A 19938-nucleotide genomic window follows, 5' to 3' on the forward strand; every position below is an offset into this window, starting at 1 on the left:
AAACATACGCAAGTCTTTGAAGCTGACTCAGTTGCTGATTGGTGCAGTTGCTTCAGCAAAACAAATGCACAACCAGCTGTCCCATTCTACAAAATGATCATCACTTTCTGCACCAACTGTAGCAGAGAACATTAAAATATTAAAACAGGAGATCACCAGTGGTGGAATTCAAATTTTTTTTTACTACCGGTTCTGTGGGCGTGGCTTGGTGGGCGTGGTGTGGCTTGGTGGGCATGGCAGGGGAAGGATACTGCAAAATCTCCATTCCCACCCCACTCCAGAAGAAGGATACTGCAAAATCCCTACTCTTGGGGGAAAGATACTGCAAAATCTCCATTCCCACCCCACTCCAGAAGAAGGATACTGCAAAATCCCTACTCTTGGGGGAAGGATACTGCAAAATCTCCATTCCCACCCCACTCCAGAAGAAGGATACTGCAAAATCCCTACTCTTGGGGGAAGGATACTGCAAAATCTCCATTCCCATCCCACTCCAGGAGAAGGATATTGCAAAATCTCCATTCCCACCCCATTCTGGGACCAGCCAGAGGTGGTATTTGCCAATTCTCCAAACTACTCAAAATTTCCACTACCGGTTCTCCAGAATCTGTCAGAACCTGCTGAATAGCACCCCTGGAGGTCACCAATGCATAACACGATTCCCAGGAAAGAGTAGAATTGAAACAGTAACTGAAAGGTGCAACAGAATACTTGAACTTATTTCATTAGTGATTTCTTGGAGCACCTTCCAACCATATTTTGAGAGTGCTAGACACGTCCATCCAGTTCTCAGTTCTTATACCTGGCAACCAACCATGCAAAAGATCTCAATCTTCCCAGGATTCAGGTAGTTTATTGGCACCCAGTTGTCACATCTGGATTTTAATGGAGAGTTGTTCATTTTATTTTTAAACACAAAAAATGTAGTTTTGAAGTTATAGGGGCCTTCTTTGCCTTAGTTTCCAGAATGCAAATAAAAGCGGATATTGCACAGCCATCAAAACTCACCCCCTTTTTTTAGTTTGTATAAAAACTCAAATGGGTAGGAGAATTACTATTATGCAGCCATAGCCACAATCTTGAATTTTTATTCACCCCATACACATCTCTTGGACTCTGTGCTGCAAAAATTCTGGTACTTTGACAAAATCTGGAGACAAATATCTGTTTACCTATAACAGCGTCCGGACTAGCCTGATACTCCAAGTGCATGTGAAGTATTTGATTAAGAAAAACTAATCTATAGCTAATCATACTGCTAGAGGGTTTTATTCCTGGTGCAAGATCAAAATAACCAAAACCTTCATAGACTTTTTTTTGAATAATTGAAACTTTTTAATGAAGTAGCTCAGTAGTTATGTAAAAATGAGCAATTGTGTTGTCCTAAAAAATACATTGCTTTTTGTGTAGCCATGTACCTTTATCTCTTTCTAGTCTCTTGCCAAACTAATACAGTATCACAGCATAGAATTTGAACCTTCCCCAAATCCAAACTATCCTGTTACAGTACAGGAGAGAAAAAACAACTCATTACTGCTAGAAGAGTACCAACAGCACATCACAGTACTTTAAGAAGTTCTATCACATGTAGGTTGGATTCTTTGCCTTCTGTATATATATATATATATATTCTATCTTCTTTCATACATGCATGAAAGAGAAGCCTTACTTGTACTATATGAATGAAAAGCAGAAAGTTGGTCAAAATGACCACAAAAAAGAATCTGATTGGTGCAGCACAGAAGGCAGTTTGTAATTTGGTTCTTAACCATGAATGCCTAGAGACGGGACAAACAGATCTATAAAAGCTCAGTAAACATGTCAATGAAGTAGGTGAAGTGTGAGCCATGCCAACAGAGCAGCCTGTCCAAAGCTTGGACTTTGGCAACAAACAAATGAAGCCATCCTTTCTCACACTCAAGAGGCGCTCATTGTGCCTCCACATCCCCTGGAAATCATTGGCCATTGGGTAATACTGTATAAAGGTTAAGAAGTAGGACTTGGACTGAGAAACTTCATTCAGTTTCAAGTTTCCCATCAACCATCAAGTTCACTGAATGATTCTGGGCCACAACTTTCAGGCTTGCGAGATGGTGGGGCAGAGAGATTTACATTACTATACACTGTCCTGAATAATGTTTCTCAACTTTAACAACTTTAAAATGCCTGGATTTGCTGGGGAATTCTGGCAATTGAAGCTCCAGCATCTTTGTTAAGGTTGAAAAAAAACCTGGCCATTTCTTACTTCCCAAAGAAATATGAGATTATAATGTATTAAGTAACATTGACATTTAAAGTTTTGAAATGACACAATTTATTCAGGCAATCCGAGAAACCATGACTTCTTTCAGCAATCTCAATTGTTTCATGCACCTAGGCTCATTCAGGATCTTTTTTGTGGGGGGGAGGGGGAGGGAGAAGAGATATTATTAACAACAGGTGCACAAAAATTTTTAGGTTAAAATATAATATACATTTACTTATTTGTGATTAATCAGACACAGAATTAAACTGTCAGTACTTCAAACACTCAACAGATGGGATTGCCTTTTGCATAGCAATGAAGGTTCTTCATCTTCCTGGTTTAAAAGATTATGTCCTAAGGTTAACATTCAGTCCAGCAATAAACTAAGATTTGAACCTCCCATTACTGAGCCTGTATTCAAGGTCAGATGGACCCAGGGGTGGTATTCAGCCAGTTCGGGCGAAATGGATGCTAATTTTACATCTGGTTCGCCAAACTGGTAGTTGCAAGGATTGGCTGGCTCCACCCACCCCTCCCCTCCCAGGAGTCTCTACACGGCCCCTTTTGGATGCCAGGTAAGTGCAGGGCCCGCGTGGAGGTTCTGGGAGGGTGAAAAATGGGCCTCCCGGAAGTTCCAGAAGTCTGGAAACAGGCCCCCCCTGCTATGGTGCAGGAAGCCGAGAAGGCCACGCCCACCATGGCCACACCCAGCCAGCAATTGGGCAGAAAACCGGTTGCTAAAATTTTCGAATCACACCCCTGGATGGACCAAATCAACTTGCGAATTCAAGAGGTGAGGCAGGCCAAAGATGGCCTCCTGGACCTCCATTCATCCTTGTTACAGTGAAATCACATTGTTCTTTTAGGATGTTAAGGGGGGCGGGGAGGAACTTAAGCCACAATGATAGACAACAGCTTTGAAATGCCTCTCTTTGGATGAAATTCTTCTCAGGGTATCCAAGAAGCCTTACCTGTTAAGAGATTGTAGACTGAACAAGAGGAAACAGTGAATTTTAAGCCCCAGGTTCTAGATTTATTTCAGGATGTAAAACAGGTTTATATTGTTCTTCTGGAAATCTCATTTTTCAACATGCGCTACTCTTTTGAAAACCCTTTCCATAAGGCACAGCAGATAATAAATTATAGGGAAAAAATCTTCCACTAAACTTCCAAATTTCTAGTAACATTCTAAAAAAGTCATCCAAAATCTAGAAAAATGTAGGCAGCTTGCAGTATATTGGTATCTGCAGCACTCAAAAATGCTGCGTTTGTTTGTACCAAAACAAAATATTTATTACAAGTTACATACTTTCTTGAAACAAAGTGGATTACACAAAGTTAATCGCTATTCACTTATGGAATGCACCTATTCTCTTTTCTATTCCCACATTTTAGCAGCAAAAAGGAAAGTTTCCATTTCTAAAATCATCTATCCATATTTTATGTGTTTTCAAATACAGTAATAAAAGCAGAAGGGGAAATCTAATATTTTTTTTTAAAAAAATTGAAAACTATTTTACATTAGATATTCTAGTGAGAGACTGTAAAACAGCAGATGTGTATTCTAGATTATGCATTCTTGGGATTGAAAATGAGTTTTTCAAAACTTATTTTCCTCTGGAAGAACATATTTGTTTTTACATTGGAGTAAATTTGAGTCAAACCAGGACCAGGAAGTAGGGGGTGGGAAAGAGGAGGCAATAGAATTTTCTTTTATTCTAACGCCCCCACCCCACCCCTTTTAAAAAAAATTATAGGCAAGAACAATGTCCTGAGCTACAGACAGCTATCATCTTTATTTTTGAATGTCTGTAGTCTCCAAAGAGTGTGTTGAGGTGCCAAAGGTTAATATTTTCCTTTGCAATGTGCCAGTTTCCCATTGAAAAAAAACACTAATCAATTGATATCTATGGAGATTCTGTCATCCAGGTCATGCTTGTCCTAAAGGTGCTTTTTCAAGAGGCAACTGGACTTCCTGGTTTTTCGTTGAAGATGTTTTGCTTCTCATCCAAGAAGCTTCTTCAAGTCTTCAGCTTTGAAGAAGCAAAATGCCTTCAAAGAAAAATCAGAAATTCCAGTTGCCTCTTGAAAAAAAGCACAATTGATGTGAGACAGGACAGGGAAACTGGTGGGTGCAGAGAACTGCTCTTTAGCCACACTTGGTCACACCATTAGGTATCTATGCTGTCCTTGACTTATTATCTATAAAGATGATCACACATCTATTTTTCCTTCTACTGCATGCATGTGAATGGATGAAAAGAGGATACCATGAAGCAGTCTGCTCAGTCTGTGCCCTTCAGATTACATTAGACTATGACTCAGAGCCTTCCCAGCCACTGTGGATACTGATGGTTATAGTCCAAGACAGCTGGCAGGTAAAAGGTTGGACAGGCTATTGCATAGCACAGGTGGAGGAGAAGAGATTCAAAGTCTAAGTGATATGAGCAGTGAAGAACCACCTAAAAGGAATTCTTTGCCCTGTTTTTTTTTCTAATTTACACATTTGTACATGCGATTTCTATATGACCTTAATTATTTCTCTGTTAAAAGAGTTAGAGTTCATGACATTACAAAAAGAGACACATCCTGATCAATCTGTTTTTTAAACCTCAAGATCTTTAATCAACTTCTTAGGCAACTACTCATGTATTTATTCATTTAGAAAGTTTATATTGCCACCTACTCGCACATGGTGACTCAAGGTGGCTTAAAGGACAGAAAAACACTCATCCCAAAGTTGAGATAAAATGGATTCCTAGATAGCAAAAGCTTTCAGCACCTCGGCCATCAGGTACTGTATTTTTCGGACTATAAGACACACTTTTTTTCTCCCAAAAGGGAGTAAAAATGTCTATGTGTCTTATAGACTGAATATTGCCGAAGCCCTGCCCACCCACCAGCCGTTTTTTGGCCTTCGCACACCCCATTTTTGGCCCTTTTTTGGCCCTTTTTTCGGCCCATTTTTTTGGAAAATATGGGCTGAAAAAAGTCTCAAAAATAGGCCAAAAAAGGCTTCAAAAACAGGCTGAAAAAAAAGCCTCAAAAACAGGCTGAAAAAAGTCTCAAAAATGGACCAGAAAAAGCCTCAAAAACAAGCCAAAAAGGCCTCAAAAATGGGCTGGAAAAAGCCTTGAAAACAGGCCGAAAAAGCCTCGAAAACGGGTCAAAAAAATTTCAAAAACAGGCCAAAAAGGCCTTGAAAATGTGTCAAAAAAAAGGCCAAAAAAGCACCTCAAAAATGGGCCGAAAAAAAGGCTGGAAAAGGGTCGAAAAAGGCTCAAAAATGGAGCGCATGAAAGCCAGAAACTTTTTTTGTTGTTTTCCTCTTCTAAATTTAGGTGCGTCTTATAGTCAGGTGTGTCTTATAGTCCGAAAAATATGGTAACTGGGAATTTTCCATTTGGCATCGTACACAAGACTTAAGACAAATTTGGTAGCCATCTACAGGGCTCTCGTGTCAGTTTTATTTGTTCCCAGGTGGTAACTATGGACTCCAGTGAGGTCAATTCGAACACAATAGTGTTGTGAAAGTACCAACACCAACATTTATCTATCAGAAGGAAATCAAAGCTTTTGTATCTTCAATTATCTACAGTTCCTCTGATACCAATGCAAGTACACTTAGTGGAAAGAAACCAGCATTCCTACATGTAGGGTAGCCATGTGAGTTTGATGCAGCACAATCACAAAGATACTCAGGGATTAAAAAATTATTTGATTATTTGGTCAAGTACCTCCACTTCATCAGATGCATAGAATATTCATTTGATATGGGCCTCTGATTGCAATGCTGCAATTCAGGCAATGTGCTAAATCAAAATATGGTTTGTTAAACACCTTTTAACATGGCTTGTTAAACAAGTCCCAATGGCCTAATTCATACAAAACTCTTTAACCCAAATGACTGGTCGTGTATCATATGAAGTCCAAAATAAACAAAACTACATCGCAGCAGAAAAGAATCTGTATAGTAATAAAATAAGTGTGAAAGATAACGGATGACAAATTGCTATCCTGATATTCATAAAACAGTTGTTCAAGGTGATGCAGAAATTATTGCTGGAGTGTAGTCACATGATCCAGCATCTATGATCCTGGTTTAGTCTTGGTTGTCTCTCTGGCATCTGATATGAGGTAGCCATCATATTAATTTTGCATGACACAGGTGATGCAAAATGAATTGCGCTGGTGGTTTGTAGAAGGGAGAGAAGTCAATGACTCATTCAATGCTAAGCTATGGTTAGCACCAGCCATGGTGTCCTAATGATCCTGTAGTGTGATTTTTTTTTTAGACAAAAATCTATTCCAACATGTTTTGTTCATGGCATTTAAAAAAATCTACTTTAAAAAATTAGAATTCCCACATTCAGATGTTATAGTGAAATGTAGTTAGTTTAAAAACAAAAGTTAATACTTGGGTTATTTTATCCTAGCACATGAATATATCTATCTATATAAAAAAGAGAGCCGTGTGGAGAAAGAACACTTGAAACCAAGGCTCATCCAGGAATGATAAAGAATTATTTCTTAAGTTCAAACATAGGTTGATCATATTATAAATGCAAAGGGCTACATCAAAAGCAAGGGAGGAAAATTAGACAGAAAAAACAAGCTACTAAAGTAGCCCAATTATAGTTTAAATTAATCTCTGTATTGCATTACTTAATTTGAACAGGAATCCCCAAAACAGATGTGCAATTACATAATAAATCTACAACAGTTCAGACACAGTTTAATCTATTGCAAAGAAAGGCTGTCTCCCTTTTGTTTTTCTTTGCATGGTCCTAAAAACTCACCCAAGCCACCAAAATAAGTGGCATTTAGCCAATGTTCGGTTTATTCAAATATGGAAGACCAAATAAAATGTGTACAAAAGCATGTCCTCCAAGTAGTTATGAGCACTGGTAAATCAGTGTTTGCCATCATTTATTGCTACGCGAACATTGCCGGTAAAAGATTTGGCATCTTTTGAATGAAAGTCATTTCCCAACAACTATGCATATTTACTCAGAGTAAATTTCCTGACTTAAAAAAAATAGACTTTCTGGAATTTTGAACAGATAATAAGTTTTTTGTTTTCATTCCAGTTTATCTTACATGAGCAAATATTGTTTCAATGACACAGTATTGCGATACCCGAGACTCAGCAAAGAAGACTAAAAATTAGTTGAGATTATTTTATGGAAAAAAGTTTCCATGTGAATTTAGACAAGATTTCCCCAATTTAGAACCTTTCATGTTATAGATTACAACTGACCAATGGTAAATCAGGATAGCACTGATTTGCACCATATTTCTGCAGATACTGATTTTGAATGAGCTGTCATATATCCTCTATAAATAGAAAAGAAGCCCATTGCTATTCAAAATATGATTTCCCCTTTTTTCCAAGCCAACAAGCATGCACATTTCATGGTGTAAAAGGGATCTGTAAGTCGGGGTATACAAGGAAGATACAATTTTGCACAGCTGCTCTATTTGTTATGACGTCCCTACACTGTGCATGAAGTAGGCATTTCGTTTTAAGAAAAAATATATCAGATTCACGTGCAGTTTCTGCTAATTTAGCAACACAATGTACATTTCAGAAACGGGCTGTAGTATTCCTGAAGCCTACAAGACTAAAAACGCAGGCAGGGAAATTCTCCGTTTTGAGCCAAATGTCATAAGAGGCACAGTTTTAGATATCCACTTGGGAAAAAAAATAATTTGACTATGTGGTAGTCCTCACAGTCGTCATGTAGACTTCTTAGGAGAACCCTTGGTTCTAGCCCTTTTTACACCGGTATACAGCGATTTCATGGTTCAACTTTCAGTTCCACCAAAGTGTAGGCCAGCAGTCCTCAACAAAGGAACTACCACTAGTGGGAAAACCCTCAGTTTGGTCAACCTCAGCTTCTTAGCTAACGCTCTTCCCCATCTCCATCGGAAAGAGATAATTTTAGCAGCATGTTCAGGGGTGGATCTTAACTGTGCACTCTGGAATAGAGAGAGATTCTCAGCCAAAGTCACCTCAAACCACCCTCGGTGATTAAACTGCCATTTCCAAGGCCTTTGTAAAACAACAACAACAACAACCATCCTATACAAAACAACAATATTTTTTCCACCAGGACTTGGAGAGGTTTTTCATCTTGTCTGGAGTCCTGTTTTTGGATTTCTTTGGCTGTTGCTGAGTATCCGAGTAGTGAATGCCAGCCACAATGGCTGCATCAAAGACTTCTTTGAGGTTTTTCTGAGTTAAAGCGGAGCATTCGATGTAAGAGGCGGCTTTTATTTCCTCGGCACAGAGCCTTGCAGCCTCCTCCGCCACAGGCTTCTCTTTGCATTTGTCAAGCTCAATGAGTACTTTGACGTCTTCTCGGAGGTCCGATTGGGTCCCGACGAGAATAATAGGGGCCTTGGGGCAGTGACATCGGATTTCAGGGACCCATTTCTCGGTCACATTCTGGAAAGATGAAGGGCTCACTACACTGAAGCACAGCAAAAAGATGTCTGTGTTGGTGTAGCACAGTGGGCGGAGCTTGTCAAATTCATCCTGTGCAAAAATAAAAGAAAGGTGAATAAGTAACTTTAGAGTAACAAAAGGGTCTTTCTATGCTCCCTAAAAGCAATGTGCAGGATACAAAGTGGTGGTTTTCCTTACCGATATATAGCAAAATCGGAAGGGCCTGGTGCTCAGCAGACTAAAAGCATTGTGATTAACACCAGCTGTCTGCAATTACTGTAAGTTTGAATCTCACCAGGCTCAAGGTTGACTCAGCCTTCCATCCTTTCTAAGGTAGGTTAAATGAGGTTTGTGGGGGCAATAAGCTGACTTTATATAAATATACAAAAGTATGAAGGCTATTGCTTAACGCATTGTAAGCCGCCCTGAGTCTCCGGAGAAGGGCGGCATATAAATCAAAAAATTTTTTTTAAAAAAATCATTCTTATCAGCTACTAAATGAGCACAAAACATGTTCTATAAAAATAACAGCCATAATTGTTTTGCAGGAGGGGTCATTCCCATCCATTGTATCAAGGTGGCATGTAGCAAGGAATCAGTTGTCTGAATGCTAGCTCAGAGAGAAGGAAAGAGGACATGGAAAGCAAAAGTCCCTGAACAGACAAAACTAACAACTGTAGAGGAAATTAGAACTCCATGGCACAATTTTATTTTTGTTGTTTTATATGGAAAATGATTTAGTTGTGCACTGTGGCACAATACTTGGCAAAACCTCAAAGAGGCTGTTCCGTGCGGTTCCACAATACAAAAGCGAGCACCCAACCACGTACAGCATTCAGCATCATCATTAGCTGGCAACCATATTTGAAAAACAGAATTGATTCAAGGGATTGGCTTTGCTGTGATGCATCTCTGGTGAGAGATGCTGCCTTTAACAGAAGGCAGGAAGTAGTGTTGATGTTGGAAGAACAGAAATTATAGGTGATTCTCATTACCTGTTGGGCCATATACCCATGGTTTGTATATCTATGGTTGTTAGGTATACATTTCACCTAGTTGTCGTTTTGCCTTGCTTTGTGCACTTTATTTACTTTATTAAATACTTAATAAAGTATTTAAGTAAGTACTTAATAAAGTATTTATTAAGGTCTTGTTATCCATGATCATGAGGTGGGAACGGAACTCCCCTCCCAGACCGCAAGGGTAGCCTGTGTACAACATAGATTGAATACCTATATGAATTAGAGAAAATGAAAGAACTGGAGACCTTCATGAAGTTATTCAGAAAATATTAAAGTATTAAAAATATTTCAATTGAAAAGAAACATTGCCATATGTAGTCATCTTCAATTGAATAAAGCTTGCCTGATATATCTCAGGGATCACAATCATAAAATGGTCAATAAATTGACAATGCAAATGAGGAAATTCAATTCAGGGCTAGATCAAATCTAACATACTAGCTACTAGCATACTAGCATTTTAGCACAGAGAATTAGTGTGTGTGTATCAGGGTGGATTTGATTTTAATCTAGTCGATTTAAATCAAAAAGACTTGATTTAAATAAACTCGATTTAAATCATAATTTTTAAAGAGCAACTGTCATCTCTGCCACTCCTTTGACCCACTGTTGACTCACCGATAGTCCCAGTGTTGCAGAATATACAGCCTTGTGCTACATAACTAAGCTCCATTTCATGCTGAATAAACTAAATTATTTATGTATCTTAAATAGAAAACTATCTTACGATAGATTTTTACCCCAAAAGTTTTTTATTAAAATAAATTCAATAAAAATCAAAAAATTCTGATTTAAATAAAAAAAAATCCGATTTAAATAAAAAAAATCCAATTTTTTTGATTTAAAAAAAAAATCATTGATTTTTATCCATCCTGGTGTGTATATACATATACATACAGACAAACACAAACTGCACAGACAAATACATTTAGTGTACATATACACATACATTTAATACCATAGCACAGAATCTGTGAATGGGTCATGTCTATGCTACTGTTTGCTGTCCTTTTAATAGCTGCTTTGATGCAGTTACTTATTAATGGACTATTTTAGTTGTTTACACCACTCCAGAACCACTTTGATAAGGGGTGGTGGTGGCAGAGAATGAATAAATACACAAACACCAGACAAATTTTGTTTCAGCTTAAATCTGTTACCTTAAACTATATCATAACATTTATAAATTAATTATATTTTAATTTATTATTTAATTAATAGAGAATAGCATGCTATTATGGTCCATTAGCATGGGATTTATTCAGTAGCGTCCTTTCCATTGTCCTTCCTTTAGAGCTTTGGAGGTAGCAAACTGAATGCCTGCATATCCAATGCCTGCATATATAAATCAAGTAAGAAATTGAATAAATCAAAATTCTGGAATTTAAGTTGAAACTAAAAACATCTTCCTTGAAATACAACTGCTAGGATTGCATTTCACATTGAGCCATTGTTTTAATGCTTTTTTTGGGGGGGGAGGGCAGACACAAACCATAAAGGACTGCTTCTTTTATTCAGTAATGTTAAGCCAAAAACTCTGGTTTAAAACCATGGGACTTATCCAGACTCTGATAAAATTACAGTTTAACTTAGAATTTGAACCCAACCAAAATGAATTTTGCTTTTGGTGAAGTACTGGCTTACAATTAGTGATCCAAACCTTGAATGACTTTAGTTTTACTGTCACAATGATGCACTTATTGCCTGTAACTGGGTTTGTCCATCTTGCTGATGGTCGTCAATTTCTCCTTAAACCAAATGTTTTCCCCACCCCACCCCAGGGATCACGTTGGTCCTTTAAAGAGGCACCAACAGACAAAGCACGCATGCCCAAACTTAATTTGAAGCATCTTTTGCTTCCCAAGAACAAGTCTACCTTTACATAACTTTCACTTCTCTGATTGGGGAAATTTGTTTGTTTGTTCATTCACTCTTATTGAATCATGAAGCGTTTTACTACTGAAGACAAAGTTTCTGGAAATTTGAAACTAACTTCTGGCAAATTTGACACACCAAGGAAAGAATACAGCATCCAAAAAGCATGCTGATAACACAAAAGCCTGCTTTAGGTAAATATTTACTATTGCCTTCTATTGCAATGATCTGTGCTAAAAATAACCCCTCCCCCAACTTCCTGGTTCCATACTATGATCCATTTTGGAACTCTTTACACAATACGCTTTTGAAAAACTTGGCTTTTATTGTTAGATCTGAACTCAACTTTTTCCTTGGAAAAAGAGAGATCTCAAACAGCCTGATAATTATACAAGTTCCAAGAGCTAAAGTCAAGAAAAGTAAACAGAGGAAAATATTAACATGGCAGCAATGGCCTCCTGAAGAGATAGGATTTGTCACTTGTGCTGGTATTTTAATTAAAATCCAGCAATGTTTGTCAGAGGGCCTTAAATTAACACGTGCAAAGAGCAAACAAACATCCTCCGAAATATCCCTCTTGTGCCAACGTTTTGCTTCCAAGGTAGAACTTGTTTATCAATTTGTAAAGGGCTTTTTTTGGTGATTTGAGATTCATATTTGGTAAAAATACAGATGTGTGGCCCCCTTTTCACTTGAATTCATCTGCAGGGGTACTTGCAAAAGAAAATTGAGATCTAGGAGGCAAGATTTCATTAACTCACTTATTTGACAGATGTAACTCCCTTCAAGAAAACAAAGAATAAAACAAAGCACTCAGCTCTTGGCTAAGGAATCACGTATGTGGGGTGCCGTATGGCAGCCGTGTGTACCTATAAGGTTTGCCGTTCTAAATAACTGCATAATTACAAATCATGTTATGCGTCTTACAGCTCAGGGGAACAATTGTAAATTTACACAACCGAGGAATAAATGGAGAGGTCAGGGCAAGGTAAAAATGTGAAAGCCCCTAGATAATCAAAGGCTCTTGTCTCACCCCTTATCATCACCAAACACACTACAGAAACAGTCTTGCTTGACAAAAAAAAATGGCATTAGCATCCATAGTTCCAAACCCAGGGGAAAAGGTTACCAGCTGATGCTTCCTCTCACTTGATTATCCGACGTCAATCAGAAGTAGTAAAATAAGTGTTATTTCTTACAATGCATGTCCCCCAATGGTGGGATTCAGCCAGTTCTCACCACTTCGGGAGAACCGATTGTTAACTTTCTGAGCAGTTTGAAAACTGGTTGTTGGAAGAAATCATTAGGGCAGAGAACCAGTTGTTAAATTACTTGAATCCCACCACTGATGTCCCCCCGCCCACCAATGCTCATCATAAGACTCCAGGTGATTTTCAGTCATTAAAAGGCAGTGAAACCTCCAATCTGAATCACCCCTGAAAACTTCATAAAAACCATAATATAACCCAGTCTCCACAACAGTGGTGGGTTGCCTCTGGTTCGCACCAGTTCTATAGAACCGGTAGTAAAACCAGCGGATGGCTCTGCCCACTGACCCCGACATCATCAAAACGCTTCTGCGCATGCGTGGCCCCGCTGCGAACTGGTAGTAAAAGTAAGTAGAACCCATTCCTACTCCACAACTTAAAAAATCAACACAATAACTAGCACTAGACTCCAAACCTTACAGAACAACAGTATTGTAACTGCCTTTCTTTATAACTTGAGGGGGGGGGAGGGCGGAGGGTAGCCTCAAGGGAAGGTGTTCCCCCAGGCAGGGACAGTACCTGAGAAAACCTGTTCTGGGGTTGCTGTCTCTGTCACCCCTCTCTTTGAACTGTACTCAGAAATGTACTGGCTGCCCAGAGTCGCTTTGCGGAGTGAGATGGGTAGCATATACATTTAATAAATAAATAAAATAAAAATAAATTGGAAATGAATGCAGTATCCGCAAGAGCCTTATTATTGTGCTCAAGTGGTTCTTATGTGTCACCAGGTGTGCAGCAACAGTTTCCAAATAATCCTGAAAGGGAGTTCTGGATAAAGCACTTTGCACTAATCCAATCTTGAAGTAAGGGTATTGAGCCCCTGATCCTGCAAACTTCTTCCATTAAAAGCACAGGAGTGGTTTTGATAAGAAAATAGGAAGCACACACAGCAGGTAAGATTTAGGGACAAAACCTAAAGTTCTACTCTTCGAAGTACTTAAAGTCATATATGATGTAATGGTTAGGGCACTAGGCTAGATATTGGTAGAGGGTTTTCTGGCCCTCTAGCAGGGTGACTCTGGGTCAGTCACTCTCTTTCAGCTCAAGAAAGAAAGCAGTGACAACCCAATTCTGAAAACGTTGCCAAGAAAACCGCAGGAACTTGTTGAGGCAGTTGCCAGGAATTAAAAACCTTCCTCTAAGAATGGATGGAGAGAGAGAGAGACAGAGAGAGACAAGAGACAGAGAGATCTCCATTACTGTTGATGGACATAAGTTTCCAAGACAGAGGAGTACAATCTAGCCCTTAAGGCTTGACTGGACCTAAGAGACCTCCAAAATTTGTTACTGAACTCTAATATGTCATGTACCAGAAGAGGAAAATGTTTTAATACATGACCAGAGGGATATCACAATTACTTTTAATTCTAACTGGATGTAATTGAAATGACCCCAGCTTAAGGTTTCTGTCCTGTTCCTGTCCACTTTTTGGATTTGAAAGCTAATGTAGCCTTCAGCCTAGAAAATGTTATGCAACTACAGCGCACCAATGGCCAGACCCCCACAAGGAACACGAAGGCTTTTTCTGTGGATTCTGAATGGTAAAAAGGCTGACAGATACAAATATATACATGCCCACAGGTACAAGCTCATTCTCTTGCACTCTTTCTCTCTCCCTCCACTGCACATATACATCTCCACATACCGCATGCTTTCTTTCACACATGACACTCTTGCAAACCAATGAAGCACATAGCTCCCAGCGACCGGTAAGATCCCACAGAGTTGGTCTCCTCCAGGTCCCGTCAGCTAAACAGTGCCAGCTGGCGGGCCCGCCGGGGAGGGCCTTCTCTGTGGCTGCCCCAGCTCTCTGGAACCAGTTACCTCCTGAGATCCAGACCATCCCCACCCTATTGGCCTTCCAAAAAGCGGTGAAGACCTGGCTTTTCCAGCAGGCCTGGGGCCGTTGATCTCACTGTTGCAATCTGGCGAGATCCGGCCATGAATAGTGTGAATGGGTTTTAATTGTTTTTAATGTTTTAATGTTTAATGTTTTTATATATGGTTCTTAAATGCATTGTAAGCCGCCTTGAGTCATCGGAGAAAGGCGGCATACAAGTTGAACAAATAAATAAATAAGCAACTTTTTTCCTCTTCCTACTGTTGCCATAATATCCTGTTCAGGAACTGTCCTGATGACAAAGAAGCCATTATAACCTTGGGCCCTCAGGGTAACAAAAGAGCCACTTCCCAGCCATGGCTCAAGGGGGGTTGTGGACTCCTGGGCTCCTCATGTCACCCTAGGAAACTGTCTGGGACAGAGTGGCACAGCTCCCAGGCTATCACCACGGCAACCAAGTGTCCAGCCAGAAGGCTGCAGGGGAAGGTTCAGAAAAGCAGGCCAAGAGGTGGGCAAAAGGGAGCCAGTTCCTTAATGGCAGCTGCGAGAAGATGGCAAAGGGTCTTAGGGCAACTGTGGCATGGGAAACCAACGTGCCTCAGGGAAGCCCCTTCCTCCAAGGTTAAGGACTTCTGGAGATCCAGGAAGGTGGAATCTTCTAAAAGGAGTCCAAGGTTGATTTTTCCATCACAGATTCGCAGACGTGTGCTGATATACATATGTGACACACGTATACTCACATACACACACTGTATCACTGAAAACCGCTGTATCAATTACATAAGCAGCTTTACTGACCTGCCCGGCTGTGTCACAGAGTTGGAGTCTCACTGGTCGGCCATCTACAGACACTACAGCTGAAATGGAATGAAGGGGAAAGTCAGAAAAACTTTTACCCATGTATGAAGAATTACATCTGTCCTCCTCACATTAATCATTTACCTTTGGACCCGTCTGAGTCCAGTGCAGAGGACTCTGAGTGCAGAGCCTCAAGTCAGCTTCTTCTCCCCAGCCTCCCACATATTCCCAACAATTCCTGGGTTTACACAAGCCCTTCAGGGTTTCCGGTTTTTGTTACAAAGCAGAAAATTGTGACCTAAAGACATTGGCCCCATACAAAAAGAGAGTTGTCTGAAACACAAAGGAGGATTTTGCTCCGCAAACACTCTCTAAACATGCTTGAAGATTGATTTGGGGGGGGGATGAGGGTCTGGTTCTGTTTTAAAAGCTTACAGACTAGGGAACCCCTTCCCCAGTGCTTTAAATCACAAAGGAGACAATACAAATATTTACATATTTCCCCTGTGGAGAAATCTTCTCTTATTCTGCTGTTTCTTCTTTGTGGATTATGTTGAAGTCTGCCTCTCTCCCCCCACCCACCCATTACTCAAGGCTAAAGACCCTCTCTGGGGGAGATGGGCGGTTAAGAAATATGATGGATTGATTGATAATAAAGAAATCAATAAATGTTGCTTTTGGCTAAGCATTACTCTATCAATCTGCAATAGGGATAGCAAAATTGTGCCCTTCAGGTATTTAGAACAGCACTTTATTATACTATAAGCATAAGGCAATAAATGTGAAATCTCAAAAATTGTACAAAATTGTACAAAAGTCAAATATTTTGTTGGGGTTTTTTAACTGGTGAATTATAACAAACCACAACAATAGCAAAATATATACACTGGTTTAAATATATACAATGTTTTTTTAAAAAACCAAATATACAGTATATACTACAGTGATTAAAATAAACATTTTTAAAAAATGAATACCAAACGCAAATCTTCCATTGTGCAACCACAAGTCAACAAAGCTTATTATTTGGGAGTCAATTTCACTAAATTCAAGGGAACTTATTGTCAAGTAAACTTAAGAGTGGCTTTACAGGTCTTACAGAAAATAGGGCAATTTAGAGTACAGATAATCAAGTCACATTTTATATTACAACAAAATTCCTTGCATTTTGACACCAGGTCAATGCAAGAGTTTAATGCTGGCTGGAAAAACATGTTCCTGCACGGAATGAAATACACACGAAACTCCCACAATTGGAGCCCTGTGTTTACTGTTCAGTGTTTGCTTTCAAGCACATAAAAGCTCTTCAGACCTTACCGAAAAAGATTCAACTAATACAGACACTGCCCTGGAGGAACCACCTTTTTGGGGAGGGAGCGGGGAGTCAAGTAACAATGAATATCTCCTTCCAAAGACAAGCATGATAAACTAGTGTTTCCTTGCTTTAGAGCACCACCCTTTTTTAAAATTAAATATTAGGGAAGTTGTCCGGGGAATTGTAATTACAAACATTCACAAAGCTCTCTGCACTGTGGTTTTCAAGAAAAATAAAAGGAAGTCTAAAGTAACCTGGTGGGAAGAATGCCGAGTAGGAGTTACCCCCTGTCTTAAGGGATAAGGATTATGATGAGTTAGCCCAAAGGATTTCCAAAGCAAGAGAGAAGTGCAATATTCTAGAAAATAAAGGAATAAGAAATCCAAGGCTAGAGAACGGAGTGTAACTTCCCTGACCCTGAGATAACAGAATAACAGAGTTGGAAGGTCTAATCCAACTCCCTGCTATATAAATTAGATAAACCGAACTATGCCAACACCCCAAAATTACTCAACTCTATATGCTGTATCACACCAACAAGGATTAGCAACATTCCTAAAGATTCTGATTTTAGTGCAGTGAACAAGTTACTAGTCCTCATCACTAGTAGAAAAATATGGCAGATACGGATCACATATTCCAAAATGAACTACACAAAAAGGATATTTTTTTAAAAAAATTATGGGGACAATAAATTCTCCTAAATGCACTGAAACTTCTCAACAAACATAGGAAACATCGGGCTACCCTTATAGTTTTTAACAACTACAAGAGGCATATATACACCTTGCAGCCAATAAAAGATGCCCAGGATTTCACATATTGTTTTATATGCATAACAAGAACTCGGGTATGCAAAACCAGCCGCATCTGCTCGACTCTTTTTTAACTACTGGATCAACCAGACTAAAGGTCAGAAAGGGGCTTGCCCGCCTTAAGGGAGAGAAGGAAGGCATCGTCTGCACGTCCTTCCTTCTCACAAACAGGTTGAACAAACGATTCTCGGAGCGGCTTTGCACGCCGATGTCTTCTCGAGGCACAGAGATTGGTGTGTGTGTATGTGTGTGTGTGTGTGTGTGTGTGTGTGTGTGTGTGTTTTTCTTTCCCCCAGGCAGGGATTTACGAGCTAATGAACCCCGCCCCACTCGCAATTAGGGATCGATCCATTTCGTTGGCCCCCCAGCAGTCTCCCACCCAGCCACCCGACGTGAAACAGCCATCAGGCCAGGCCAACCTTCGCTTCCAAAGCCTACCTTACTTTACTTCAGTCCGCGGGCACCGCCCCTTCCCCGAGTTGGAAGATTCAAAATCAACCAGGAGGAGACGCCGCCGAGCAAATAGGGCGAGGAATACCCGGACCCTCGGCTCGATCCCAGGCAGCGCTGAGAGATCGGATGGGGAGGGGGGGGGGTTGAGGAGGTTGGGTGGGCTCCTCCCAGAAGAGGAACGGAGAGCCGAGAAGGCGCATGAAATGCTTCCTTGGAAACCCACCGGGAACCCGTCCCGTCCCAACCCGACCGATTTACCTGAGAAATTGTCGAAGGCGGTAGGGATGTATTCCGTAGGGTAGCCGTTGGTGGTGTAACTCACCACCAGGCTGGTTTTACCCACCGCGCCGTCTCCCACCAGCACACACTTGATGCTGCGCCGGGGCTCCGCTCCGATCGCTCCGGCCCCTCCGCTAGCTCCAGCCCTGCAGCGGCTCCCCAAGGCGGCCCCCAACGCCGCCGCTCGGCTGCTGCGGACCCGACGCGGAGGCACCGGAGGCACTTCGCAGCCGCCCGGCAGCGGCTTGCTGATGTAGCCGGTTTCTCCTTCTTGCTGCGGCGGCATCCGCCCGGCTCCGGTGCGGGAGACCCCCAAAGATAACGAGATCCGCCGAGCCACAGCCGCGGAAGGCAGTGGAGAGAGGCGCCGGGAAGCGATCGGGTCGCGGTGGGTGGGTGGGTGGGTGGGTGAGTGGGGGGCGCGCCTGCTGGAGAAAGAGCTTTTTTTCCAGATTCCGAGCGCCGAGCTTCCTTCTTCCCGATCTCTGCGGCTTCGGCACTTCACAGACGTGCGGATCTCGCTCCTTCTTCTTCAGCAGCAGCAGCAGCAGCCTTTGCTCGCGGGAAGGCTATGCAAGCAGCCAAGGGCTCGATCTGCCGCCGGATGACATAATCCCCAAGAAGACCGAGAAAAACGAGCCAAAGAGGGCGGGGCAGCCTTGGACGGGCGGGGCTTGACGGAGAGAAGGGACTTGCCGGCAGGCGGCGCTCCAAATCACAGCGCCGCTCGACCGGGCTGGAAGTGGGGAGAGGGCGAAAGCGCGAAAAGAGGAGGCGATGTGTGCGCGATTTCTGGCCGCCGTGGACTCGCTCAATCTCGGCTGCGATCTGGCGCTTCCCATTGGCCAATCTGCTTCTTTTCGAACGTTGACGACAACGGCTTATCTCATTTGGCCGGACATTTGAACGGGGCCACGTAAGCCACGCCGCCCGCGGAGGCGTCGCGCGAGCTGTTCGTTCCAGTCTTAACAAAACAAAACAAAACTGCTCTTTCTTACGTTTCTTAAAACTTTATAATTTTCTTCCCGCAGTCGTTTCTTCGATCTCGTCGGGGCCCCTTTGTTTTTTCTTTGCTCGTAGTTCTTTTTGCACGTGTCTTCTCTTTCTTCTTCCAGAACGATTGCATTATTATTTTCGAAGAGGTCATCGATTTAAGATCGTTGGCTACAAAAAAAAAATTAAAACTTACAACACGTTAAGGAGTAACGCTGATTACGGGATTAGGACTCAAATTCCCTAAACTTTCTAACATAATAAAATGTATTTTGGAGTTTTTTTCAGCCTGATGCTAGTAGCTCAAGCATATTTTCTAAGAACTAGTATGAATCTCATTGAGGTTACCCTTCTGGCTACATTATCCGGAACACCTGTTATATAGTGGTATTGAGAACTGAGCTATTCCAGGATAAAAACACCAGTAGTATAAAGAAGTGTAATATATGTGGGTGGGTGTGTCTTACAGTAATAGGCAGCCGACAACCCTAGCTGTTGTGATATATGTTAAATAATCCAAGAGTAAATGTGTCTGAATATCAGTGCTGCTTTCTCACCTGTTTCCAGTTCTTTTAAGACTTTGC

General features: G+C 41.0%; 1 protein-coding gene across 1 annotated transcript; it reads right to left on the reverse strand.

The window, feature by feature from the left end:
• Positions 1 to 4844: 4844 nt before the first annotated feature.
• On the reverse strand, positions 4845 to 19194 carry RHOU (ras homolog family member U). The gene is made up of 3 exons (XM_034428354.3): positions 18341 to 19194; positions 15500 to 15558; positions 4845 to 8786 (listed from the first exon to the last, which is right to left on the reverse strand). Exons 1-3 carry the CDS (start codon positions 18645 to 18647, stop codon positions 8331 to 8333), a joined length of 822 nt encoding a protein of 273 aa, XP_034284245.1. The 5' UTR covers positions 18648 to 19194; the 3' UTR covers positions 4845 to 8330.
• Between the last annotated feature and the right edge of the window lie 744 nt (positions 19195 to 19938).

The sequence above is a fragment of the Pantherophis guttatus genome, chromosome 1, assembly GCF_059756535.1.
Source record: "Pantherophis guttatus breed Tessera chromosome 1, ASM5975653v1, whole genome shotgun sequence".
Classification (NCBI taxonomy): Eukaryota; Metazoa; Chordata; class Lepidosauria; order Squamata; family Colubridae; genus Pantherophis; species Pantherophis guttatus.

Excerpts from the sequence above, each read along its gene's own strand:
- RHOU (XM_034428354.3), bottom strand. The coding sequence starts at position 18,647 with ATGCCGCCGCAGCAAGAAGGAGAAACCGGCTACATCAGCAAGCCGCTG. Across the intron at positions 15,559-18,340 it reads CGCCTTCGACAATTTCTCAG|CTGTAGTGTCTGTAGATGGC; the intron begins GTAAATCGGTCG and ends ATTCCATTTCAG. Across the intron at positions 8,787-15,499 it reads TCTGTGACACAGCCGGGCAG|GATGAATTTGACAAGCTCCG; the intron begins GTCAGTAAAGCT and ends ATTTTTGCACAG.